This window comes from Halichoerus grypus, chromosome 10 (assembly GCF_964656455.1).
Source record: "Halichoerus grypus chromosome 10, mHalGry1.hap1.1, whole genome shotgun sequence".
Taxonomy (NCBI): Eukaryota; Metazoa; Chordata; class Mammalia; order Carnivora; family Phocidae; genus Halichoerus; species Halichoerus grypus.
In genome coordinates, this window is record NC_135721.1 from 75,738,741 (window position 1) to 75,751,832 (window position 13,092).

The window sequence follows — 13,092 nt, forward strand, 5'->3', positions numbered from 1 at the left end:
CAAATAAATAAATAAAGTCTTAAAAAAAAAATAGAGCTTTATATAAATGGAATCATACAGTATGCATTCTTGTTCCTAGCTGCTTTTACTCAGTGTTAATTATTTTGAGATCCATCGCGTTGTTTATGTATTAATAGTTCATTTCTTTTCAATTTTATGGCTATGTCACAATTTTTGATCCATTCACCTAATGATGGACATTTGGGTTGCTTCCAGTTTTTGGTCATTACAGATAAAGCTACTATGAATACTGCATTTGTATAAGTCTTTGTGTGAACATCTGCTTTCTTTGCTTTTTGGTAAATACCTAGGGATAGAATGGGTCATATGGCAGGAGACTTTCCTTTAAGGGCAGGTAACCCTATCTCTTAAAAAGAAAGAAGGGCATCTGGGTGGCTCAGTTGGTTAAGTGACTGCCTTCGGCTCAGGTCATGATGCTGGAGTCCCAGAATCAAGTCCCGCATGGGGCTCCCTGCTCAGCAGGGAGTCTGCTTCTCCCTCTGACCCTCCCCTCTCTCGTGCTCTCTCTCTCAAATAAATAAATAAAATCTTTAAAAAAAAAATAAAAGAAAGAAGATAATTTTTTATTTTAAAAATTAAAAAATCTTTTATTTATTTTAGAGACAGAGATAGGGATAGAGACAGAGAGCGCACACATGCGCGTGGGGGAAGGACTGGAGGGAGAGGGACAAGCAGACTTCACGCTGAGCCCACCGCGGGTCTTGGTCCCATGACCCTGAGATTGTGACCGGAGCTGAAATCAAGAGTCGGCCGCTTAACTGACTGAGCCACCCAGGCACCCCAATAATATACTTAAATACAAATTTGGGGTTAAGTAAAAGAATGGGTGGAAGACCTTCACTTGTTTTATCACGTAAGTCCTTCAGGGGTACATAAAAAAAAAGACAAAGCAAGAAAAACAGCAATACTTTAGTATAAACGTAAAGGTTTTTGGTGTATGTTGTTGTTAACGTAACACATTTAGCAAAGACTAACGAGCTAAGATTTTCTCTGAGTATTATTACCTGCCTTCTGATTTATTACAGTGTTCCCCTATAGTCCCAGTTGTATTAATAGTGATACCACCTTAACTGATGGAGTGACTGCAGAACCTTTTCTGAAAAACCAGAAGACATCATATATTATTTTGTTTAATCTTCCAAGGCATTAAGGAAATAAGCATAACAATGTGTGGAAACAGAAGATTAAAAGGTAGACTACTGATTATAGGGAAAGAAATAAGGAAACGGGGACAGAAAAAGACTCCATTATAAAATTCAAAGGAAAGATCACATTAAAACTAGGAACGTGACATATTCCTGATTTTAAGTCCAGTGTTATTTATTCTAATTTAACAACATATAGAAAAAAAGCCAAAAATATATAAAGAATATAATTTATGTTAAAAAAATTTGCACAAAGAATGTTTATTTTTGTGTGTCCACATGTATACATGCAAATGCACTGAAAAGGGAGACAAGACACACCACGATCTGACAGGATAGTATATATGAGGAGGGGTCTGGGACTAGAGCTGTGCTAATACAACAGTTATCAGCTATATGTGGTTATTTAAATTTAAAATAATTAAAATAAAATGAAATGTTCAGTTTCTCAGCCACCCTAGCCACAAATTCATCTGCTCATTAGCCACATGTGGCTGGTGGCTGCTGTACTGGACTGAGCAGATACAGATACAGCATCGAAGAAAGTTCTATTGGATAGCACTGGATTAAAAAGTAGAAATTCAAGAGGACTTTTGCTTCACATGTTTGAATTGTTAACATTTTTTTTTTTCAATGAAAACATACTTATGTTGTGTTTTATACATAATAAACAAATCAGATGCAACTTCTTATTTACAGTACTTTCTTAAAATTAAGGATAAGACTAATGACACAGTATAACATAGAACCATCAGGTTAAGAGTGCCTCCCAGATAAATAATCTATACTGGTTCTAAGAGGGCAGCTTTGGTTTTTCCATTTGCTCTCCTGTATGCTGATAAAAAGTCCAGTGTGGTATATATTCATTAAAATGTAATAACTGCGCAGGAGGGGAAGAATGAAGGGGGGGAAATCGGAGGGGGAGATGAACCATGAGAGACGATGGACTCTGAAAAACAAACTGAGGGTTCTAGAGGGGAGCGGGACGGGAGGATGGGTTAGCCTGGTGATGGGTATTGAGGAGGGCATGTTCTGCATGGAGCACTGGGTGTTATGCACAAACAATGAATCATGGAACACTACATCAAAAACTAATGATGTAATGTATGGTGATTAACATAACAATAAAATTTAAAAAAATAAAATGTAATAACTGGAAAAAGCCTAGATTAACAACAACAAAAATCAGTTGACTGAAAACAGTCAAGGAAAGAAAGCAGCAGGAATTTATGAGATTTCTGTATAATCTGTCATAAGAATTACATCAGGGAAAATACACCATTACCTAAAGTTAGCCAAAAGGATATAAATGCTCAAGTGATGATGAAGAGGAAACACTTTTCACTTGTAAAAACAGGACAGAAAAGCATTTTCTTCTTTTGTAATGAAGAGATCTAGCTAAAAATAATTAAAATTCGGGCAGAATATTCTTATTAGTAGCCATGCTCACCGAATGTTAGCCAAGTGTCGGGGAGAAACCCATTTCTTGCTAATTTAGCATATAATTTCACAATTCATGCTCTAAAAATCTCACTACACTCTTCCTCACTTTCTCTGTTTATGAACATTTCTACCAGGGGGTTCTGGGATGACAAGAACCATTTTGGTTGTGAAAGCTCTGCAGTTTACCACAACATGTTGTGTTTTCCCTCCACTGGTCATGTTCAAGCTACTGTTAAGGCCTGGTCGTAAAGAACTCTGGGTGTGGATATTATGGAGTATTGTGGAAAGTATCCACATCTCCTTCCAACCAGATAACACAATGAGAAGCTACAGTGGTAGCAAATGTCACATAGTTGGAAGTCACTGGGAATATAGGGTGGGGATTTTAGGAAGTACATGAAGGAGCAACATTAGCCACTCCCACTGTGCAAGAGACAAGGAACTAGTGAGGAGATTTCAAACTTGAAAACAGTCAGTACTAACAGACTGAGTAAGATCAGGAGCTGGACTTTAAAAAAAAAAAAAGTTTGCTTTTAACCAGGATTCTCTATTACCCTTCCCTTGGACTTTAATTTCTAGGCTGCCATCACCAAAAACTTATTATTACCAAAAAATAAGTATGAACTGTGTTTTAAAAAATTTACATTATGCTAGAAAAGCAGTGGTCTTGTGTGGCTGAAAACTCTTAAGTTAAAGGCAGAGCTATTAAACTCTAATACCAGAGAAACCACAGTTTTAGAAGTGGTTCCAAAAATTCAATACCTGGACTACTGTAACCCAAAATTCCAACCACAGCAAGCTGCACTAAAAGAATACCCCTACTCTGATACATCCATAAAACCCCATTATTTTAAGTAGTCTTGAAAACCCTAACAAACTGAGATTTCATGCTAAGCATTAATTTTTGCCAAAATGAAACTCATTCAAAATCATCATCATAAACTCACCTGTAAAGGCTCACTGTGAGGATTGTGTATATTTATTATAGGTGAGAAACTGCTGTTCACAGGGACTCTGGCCCCAAGGAATGGCCTCAATCGATATGGGTTTGGAACCCCAACACCAAATACCTATTTCAGAGATGAAAAAAATGCACTTTGAGTTGCTTTCATTAACTAACATTTTTATAGTTATAACTGACTGATCTAGGGAAAACTAGCGAGTCTATTTAGATGGAAAAATCTTAACCACCTTTAAAAAGATCACACACGTAATTTCTGTACTTGATTTGGCTACATATTTGATTTGCTACATATATATGTGTATTCGGAATTATTTCTACAATATATTGGAAATTAAAATGATAGCAGTCCTTCATGAGCTCATAGAATAGACAAAAGAAGAAAATAGGGAATCAAATGATTTCCTTACTCCAACCATAAGGAGATGGATCTAGGGCCCAAGCAATTTCCCAAATATCAAGCCCAGCTCCAGGTCATACCCACATGGGAAGGCAAGGCCCTTTGTTGACTGAGTAAACAGGGTGAGCCAGTCATTCAAATGACAAATATTTATTAAGTGCTTATGATGTGCTAGGCACAAATATATACACAGTGAATGATTTAATAGTGAATAAGAAAGGTAATATGCCTGCTGTCATAAAGCTTATATTCTAGTATGAGGGACAGACTAGAGAACAATAAAAAAAGTTCTAAAAAACAGGTAATGTGATATAGAATAACTGAATAGGGTGAGGCTGGGAATGCTCTTTTAGAGAGCATGGTCAGGGCAATCTTCTTTGGGGAAGTGATGTGAGCTGATGTCACCAGCAAGATGAGAAAAATCCAGTAATGAGAGTGTATTCAGGCGAGGGGAAGTATACAAAGGGCATGAGGCAGGAAAGGGGTTGCCTTGTTTGAAGACCAGGAATAAGATGAGAAGCAGGATCAAATGGGATGAGGTAGGAGGGCTATATGGGAGTCAGAACCTCAGAGCCCTGCTGGCCTTAGTCAGAAGTTTACATTTTGCTCTAAGAGCAATGGGACAATATTAGGATTTCCATGGGCAAGTTGACTAGATGTGGTTTATGATCACAGAAGGTCACTCTGACTACAGTGAATGATGGCCTATGGTAGGGCCTGGAGAGGTATGGAGGGCCTGTTGGAGGCTACTGTGTCATCCAGCAAGAGGCAATAGTGGCTTAGAAGAGAGCAGTGGCAGGGAAGAGGAGAGAGGTAGACAGACTCAAGATATATTTAGGAGGGGGACTTTGTGAAAGACTAGATGTGGAGAGGTGAAGAAAGATAGCTGGTCACTGAGGCTCTCCTTGAGAATGGACTACCCTCAAATAGTGCAGCTTGGTCACAACCACCCAGGCAACTGGGGGTGCCTCTGTGGAGCAAAGGTCTTAATATTCTTACGATGGTCTTCACTTACTCAACAGGTGCTTGTTAAATGAGTGTCATCTGTACAGTACTTCAAAGTTACTCATCTGTGCAGGCTGCCTACTAAACAACCACTAAAGACTTATTTACCATACATAAACACAAGTGCCTGACTAATCAGTTTACTCTGACACCAATTTTCAAGATACATGGTATGTTCTGGGTCCTGGAGAAGAATGTTGAAAACAAAATCATAAAATCTGTCAAGTAAGACATTAGCTAATAAGTAAGGAGTTAAACCAATGTGTTCCAAGCGCAGTATAACACAGTGGTTAATAGGATGGTCTTTGTAGGTACAAAGACATGGGTTTGAATCCCTGCTCAATAACCTACTAGCAGCATTAATTTGAACCAATTATTTAACCTTTCTAAACTTCACCTTCCTTATCTAAAAAAAAAAGGCCAACGGTATCTATAACACAGGCAGAAATGCATGTAAGGTATGTAGTATAGTGCCATATAAGCAATTCTTCTTAATAATCTTGATAACCTTGATATACAAAAATTTTGATTCATAAAACATTAACACACTTTAATAACCTAAACAATAATTACACATAAAAAGAACAAATTTTAAACATTTACTAAAGAAAAGCAGGCATGTATGTTTTAATCTTGAAACTATTATCAAGTATGCTTCATAAATGTGCAAAGTAAAATTTTAAAAAAATTTAGTCAGTATAAAATATTTTTTACTATTATTTTGCTAACCAATCTTACATTAATGCTTTAGCTGTAGCTTTAAAAGATTGTTCAGTTTGATTTGCACAGGGATAGTCACAGACACAGCAGTAAATAAAAATGCTCTAAGTCCAAACTCTTACATTTCTTATTATCCCTGAGTTTTTAAAGAGAGTTCTTGATAGGCTGTCATATGATATATGAGAGATGAGGACTATATTTTATAAAATAAATGAAAGTTTTCATCCTGGTTCTTACCTGGTAAGTAAATACCCCATGATTGGATGTGTTAATAAATAAAGTATTTTCTACATTTCCCACTACTCTTGCAAGAAAAACTACATCAAATGATGTATTTCCTCCTGGAAGTATTTTCTGAAAAAGAACAGCAATAAATAAAGTTAAATTAATAACTAAAAAATCTGATTATGCTGACCACAATTAAATAGCTGAAGTTCTCTAAAACAATCATCTTAGAATCATTTCCATGAACTAGCTTCTCCCCCATGATGGTTTAAGCTTTAAATTAGCTCAATTATTCTGCTATGGAAAATAATAAAAAAGATGTCTTCATATTGATGTCTACAGTCATATAGCTTTGTCAATTACCAGCCTAAAACCCTGTACAGCAGATGGTTTCCTTAGATTCCGCTCATTCAACAATCACTAGGCTGGAATGAAGTGCCTAATTATAGGCTGCTCCCTCATCACATAATCAGGCAGGAGTTGAGCCAAAGCTGAGCTTCTTATATAGATGTACTACTCTACTATTAAGCAGCAACTTGTACTATTCCAAAGAAGAAATAACCCCAGGCCTCAACCCCTTGACCTCCGTCACCCATTCACACAAGGCACTGTACGGGCCCACAACTTAAATCAGGAAAGAAGGCAGGGGTGGCAGTTATGTGCAGAAACTCACTCCCGTTATTATGTGCAGATTGAGGATGTCACTGTAGTTAGTGAAATAAAACTTTATTACAACATAACAATTACGCTACTCCATGGACTTCAAGGGACTTTGACTGCAGTTCTGTCTGCAATGAAGCTCTACAATGTAGTCATCAACCTCTCTCTTTCTGCCTCTATGGCTCGAACTCTAAAACGCTCCCCAGATCGTAGCTTAGCTTATCAACAACCAAAAGAATGATCTACGAAATCATAACTTTTCTTGAACCTATCACAGAGTTTGTGTAACAAGTAGCCCAAAATTTAAGGAAAGACAAGCACCTCCAAAGAGATGGAATGTATTGGCTCACCCATGGCAGAGAACAGGAAGATGAGGCTACCATATAAGAGGGTAAAGCAGGCTAAAAGGAGAGTATACAACCACTAGAAGCTGCAGACACTACATGGAGGTAACACTTGAACCAAAGTCAGTAACAGGAAGATACTTGCTAAATCTCTAAGTAGCTTGAAATTAACACACTTCTAATAACCCACTGATGAGAAAAGCAGTCACAGGGAAATTAAAATATTCTGAATCAACTGAAAATTAAAACACAACATATCAAAATTTGTTGGCTGCAGCTAAAGCAACATTTGGAGGGAAATGTACAGTATTACATGCTAATTTTGAGAAGAAATGCTTCAAATCAATAATCTATGTTTCTATCTTGAGAAACTAAAAAAAAGAGTAGATTAAACCCAAAATATACAAAAGGAAGAAAATAACAGACAAAAGCAGAAAGGAATAAAACAGAAAACAGAAAATAGCAAAAAGTCAATAAAACCAAAGATAATGCTTCAAAAAGATCCATAAAACCCTAGACAAAATAACTAAGATTAAAAAGGAAGAAGACAAAAATATAAGAAACTGAAATGTGGACATTAATTTATACCTTTTACACATAAAAGGATGATTAAAGAATATTACAAACAACTATGACCATAAATTTAATAACTACAAGAAATGGACACATTCTTTGAAAAACACAATCTGCCAAAGCTCATTCAAAATGAAACAGATGATCAGGACAGACCTACACCCATTAAAGAAGTTTAATTTGTAGTTTAAGACCTTCCCACAAAGAAAAGCCCAAGCCCAGATGGTTTCATTGGCAGAATGGTAGAATTCTCTACCATCTATTTAAGAAGGAATTAATATCTATCTTACGTACTTTACAACATACAGAAAAGGAAAGAACATTCCCCACCTTGTTTTATTGGTTCAGCATTACCCTGATACCAAGGCCAAAGACTTGATGAGAAAAGAAAACTACAAGTCAATATGCCTCATGAATATAGACATACAATCAACATACAATATTGGCAAATTAAATCCAGTCAATATATAAAAAGTAGTAATACACCATACGACTAAGTGGTTTTTATCTTGACAATGCAACTCTAGTTCAACATGTAAAAGTCAAATCAATGTAATTGATATTATCAATTTACTAAAGAAGAAAAGTCAGATGGTCATTTCAAAAGGTACATAAAACGAGTTGACAAAATTCAATATCCACTCATGATTAGAAATCTCAGTAAACTGGTCAGAAGAGAAATTCCTCAACCTGATAAACAGCATCTAAAAACCCCTAGAACTACCGTATTTCATGGTGAATGACTGAATGTTTTCCTGCTGAAATGTGGAACAAGGCAAGGATGTTCTCTCATGACAGCTGATCAACATTATATTGGAAGTATTGGTCAGCGCAATGAGGCAAGAAAAAGAAACAAGAGGCATACACATTAGAAAGTAAGAACAATCTGTCTTTATTCACAAACAACATAGCTGTCTACATGAAGAACTCCAAACATATCTTCAAAAATCCTCCCAGAATAAAAGAGTTTAAACAAATCACAGGTATCAAGGTCAACGTATAATGATCATTTTTGTATTTCCATATACTAGCCACGAACACTAGAATTCTAATTTTTAAAAAAGCATCATTCACAATCACACACACAAAAACGTTGAGGTGTAAATCTATTAATGTGAAAATTCTGTAAGATGAAAACTACAAAATATTGTTAAAAGAAATCAAAAGAAGCCTTTTAAAAAAAAATGGAGACATACTGTGTTCATGGATCAGAAGACTCAATATTGTTAAGATGTTAATTCTTCCCAAACTGATTTATATATCCAATGCAACTGCAATAAAAATTTCAGTACAAGGAGAAAAAGCTGTATGCAACGTGAGATAATATCCTATAGCAAAAAAAGTACACTGCTGATAAGAAAACTGATGAAATTCATGTAAGTTTTTTTTTAAGATTTTATTTATTTGAGAGAGAGGTGAAAGAGCAATGGAGCGAGAGAGAGAGCCTGAAGAATGGGGGGAGGGGCAGAGGGAGTGGGAGAAGCAGGCTCCCTGCTGAGCAAGGAGCCAGATGCGGGGCTCCATCTGAGGACCCTGGGCTCATGACCCGAGTCGAAGGCAGACGCTTCACCACTGAGCCACCCAGGCGCCCCTCATATAAGTTTTTTAGTAATACTGTACCAATGTTAATTTCCTTGTTATGATAATTGTACTGTGATTATATAAGATGTTAGCACTAGGAAAAACTGGGTGAGGGATACAAGGGGACTATCTATACTTACTTTTTTATACATTTAAGAGTACTTCAAAATAACATAATAAAAAAATCTCAGCAAGATTTAAAACAAAAGAAATTGACAAGCTGATCCCAAAATTTAGATGGCACGTGAAGGGAATAAAAAGAGCAAAACAGGGGCGCCTGGGTAACTCGGTTGGTTAAGCGTCTGCCTTTGGCTCAGGTCATGATCTCCAGGTCCTGGGATTGAGCCCTGTGTTGGGCTCCCTGCTCGGTGGGGAGCCTGCTTCTCCCTCTCCCTCTGCCCACTCACCCCGCCGTTCAAGCTCTCTCTTTCTCAAATAAATAAATAAATAAATAAATAAAATCTTTAAAAAAAAAAATCTTAAAAAAGCAAAACAATTTTGAAAAAGGAGAAAACTGGAGGACTCACAATATCTAAGAATTATTTAAAAGCTACAGTAGGGGCGCCTGGTGGCTCAGTCGGTTAAGCGGCTGCCTTCGGCTCAGGTCATGATCCTGGGGTCCTGGGATTGAGCCCCACGTCTGGCTCCCTGCTCAGCAGAGAGCCTGCTTCTCCCTCTCCCTCTGCCCGCCACTCTGCCTACTTGTGCTCTCTATCTCTCTGTCAAATAAATAAAATCTTAAAAAAAAAAAAAGCTACAGTAAACAAGAAAGTGTGGTATTGGTGAAAGCGTAGACACTTTAGAGTCTATCTATTAGACACATATTAGAATATAATGGAGAGTCCAAGAAACAGACCCACACTTACAAGGTCAACGGATTTTTGACAAAAATGCAGAGGGATTTCAATGAGAAAGGATAGTCTTTTCAACCAATGGTGTAGGAACAACTGTATATTCATATGCAATACAAAACCAGCTTGAGTCACAGCTCATACCATAAACAAACATTAACTCAAAATGGATCACAGACCTAAATGTAAAATCTAAAACTATTAAACTGCTGGAAGAAAAATTGGAGAAAAATTTTGTAACCTTGGTTTGGGCAAAGAGTTCTTAGCTACAAGTCCAAAAAGTATGACCCATAAAAAAAACCTTGATAAAATGGACTTCATGGAAATTAAAAACTTGTCCTTGGAAACATTCTGTAAAGAGAATGAAAAGACATGCTGCAGACAGGGAGAAAAAATGTGCAAATCACATATGTGATAAGAACTAATATCGAGAATATATAAAGAACTCTAAAGAACTCAGTTAAGAAAACAAACAACCCAATTAAAAAACAGGTGAAAGAATTGAGCAGACATTTCACTGAAGAAAATATATGGATGGCAAATAAGCAACTGAAAAGATGTTCACCATCGTTAGTCAGTGATGAATATAAATTAAAATAAAAATGAACACTATAACTATTTGAGTGACTAAAATTAAAAACAAGCAAACAAAACCCATCCTCACAATACTGAGTACTAACAAAGATGCTGAACAACTGGAGCATACATTCATTCCTGGTGGGAATGCAAAAGGCACAGTCACTATGAGAAACCATTAAGTATATCCTTAGCGTAAGACCAAGCAATTCCACTCCTAAGTATTTATATAAGGGAAATGAGGAAAAGAAAATTTATGTCCACACAAAAATCTATATGTGAACATTTATAGTGGTTTTATTTATAATAACTCCAAACTGGGAGGAATGTAAATGTCTTTAACTGGTGAATAGATAAACAGACTGTAATACTGTCATCCAATGAAGTATGACTGAGCAATAAAGTCGTACAAAGAACAGATACATCCAACTACATGGATAACATGAAATGCATTATGCTAAATGAAAGAAGTCAGACTCAAAAAGCTATTACTGCATGGTTCCATTTATATAACCTCTGGAACAGGGTACACTCAGAGGCTTGAGTTGACTGAGTTATCAATTACATGACTATGAATTTGTCAAAACTCAGAACTATACATTAAAATGGGTGAATTTTACTGAAAGTATACCATAATAAAAATATATGCATATATGTATATATTTGCACATTCACTCAAGACTGTATTTTAGCCTGGACCTTTTTTTATAAGGGTCTCAGGTTTTATAAGGGTCTTCAGTTTCCTGGAGCAAGGACAAGTAATTGAATGTTTAGGTTTAACTATTGGTAGGCAAGAGTAAACTCAAATCTACTTTAAGACAACAAAAATCGCTAAACAATATGGATATTTTCACTGAGCACATGCAGTCTGTCCACACTTCCCACTGTTGTGAATTTAACTGTAAGGGGTCATATTGCTGGCCACCTACTTACCACCTTCATTACTTCTCTGACAGTTAAAGGACTCATTGCTGACACCTAGGGGTACAGAGAGGAGCCTTAAGACTATCTGAGAAAAGAATGTCATTTTCCCCATCTAAGATGCCTGTGCTCGTAATACAGACACTTAATTTTATAACACACCAAGGAAAAAAAGGGGAAAAAAACACACTAAAAAATGCAGAGCTAATCAGAAACTTCCATATTTTAAAGCAAGGAGTGAGGATAACAAAAACCTCACAGGAAGGGGCAGTGAAGAAATTTGTATGACTCATTCTGGGCACTGCATTGAGGGAGGAAAATTAATTTACTCTTAGAATTTCAAGTATAACTCAGGACTCATGCAGGTTTATAATCTGATTACATATTGGTGGTCCCTCAGAAACCTCAAACAGTAAATGTAATCTTTAGTTGGTAGTGCTAAGATCACTAGTGCTGTCACTCTGGGGAAAATGCAACTTCAATGCAAGCTAACAGTGACAGTACCATGCCCTTCACCATAAGATGTGTTCCAAGTTCAGAGACATAAAAATGTTGAAAACTGTTTTAGAATCAATGAGTACGGTATTCCTGTTTGACAGCAGTTCTAATGTCAATGAAGATATTCATAAGGCCTGAGTTCTCTACAGGGAAATTTATCGAGCCAGAGAAAAACTGGTTTCCTTTAAAATATTTATGAGAACTTAACATATATATTTAAATAATATCTTTCAAAAGTCCATCTAAATTCAAAGAGGAAGGAAAATGATCATGGAACATTTAATTCTTAATATAACCTTCTGCTACTACCAGAACTGGGTATCTGGTCTTGAGTTAAGTAGGTGATGCACTGGAGACCTGAGTTTCTAGTTCTGTCACTAAGAAACTATGATTTTTGGCAAGTCATTTAACCTCTGTAAGTTTCAATTTCTCCTAAATTCAAAATGAGCCAGTTTTATTAGATGATCTCTGAGATCCTAATTATTAAAGAAACCATAAACATGACCAATCTCACTGCTTAATTCCTGTGGAAGATGAGGCTTTGCTTCATGATGTCATTTATATCTGAGGAGGGGCAGGGAAGAGTCTAGAAATGAGAGTGCAAGTTCTCTTTGATAGTTCTCAGTATCTATCAAGACTTGACTCCACTATTATTTTAGTACTTTAAGAAGATGCTGAGATAGAACAAGTATTTCCCTCCTTCTCCTCAGCCTTCCCCTCTTCCCCTCCTTCCTCCCTCCCCCTCCCTCCTCTAATAACAGGGAAAATCTAATTCCAAGTGACACTTAAGGATGTAACAAAACAGAACAGCAGGCTCAGGAACATAATCTTCCCATAAGAATTCATCAAATTTGCTACAATTTATCCTTTTGTCCCCTTTCCTGTACACTTTCTAAATTAGATGAATTTGGCGGGATAAAAAATTAGAAAACAGTATAAAAAGTAATGAAGAACAAACAAGGTGTGTTAGCTTTAACTTAACATTATCTGCGGCTAAGTATTTCACCTTTGTACCACTGCTTAGTTCCTTGCCGGCTCCCTCGGTAAGCTCATCCAGGTCCACGACTTCACCAATGACTCTTAAACTTCCATTTCGAATCTGGTCTTTTCTCTTATAATCTAAACTCAGACACCAACTGTCACTTGGCACTTGTACCTGGATGTCTAA

The 13,092-nt window shown here is 36.5% G+C and overlaps 1 protein-coding gene across 1 annotated transcript in view; it reads right to left on the reverse strand.

Moving 5' to 3' along the window:
* The window catches only part of TMEM131 (transmembrane protein 131), a 232,772-nt gene that overhangs the window by 80,232 nt on the left and 139,448 nt on the right, over positions 1-13,092 (reverse strand). Inside the window, exons 6-7 of the mRNA XM_078056643.1 lie at positions 5,933-6,049; positions 3,557-3,679 (exon numbers count right to left, since the gene is read on the reverse strand). Coding sequence (XP_077912769.1) covers positions 3,557-3,679; positions 5,933-6,049 — 240 coding nt within the window. The remainder of the gene's footprint in view (positions 1-3,556; positions 3,680-5,932; positions 6,050-13,092) is intronic.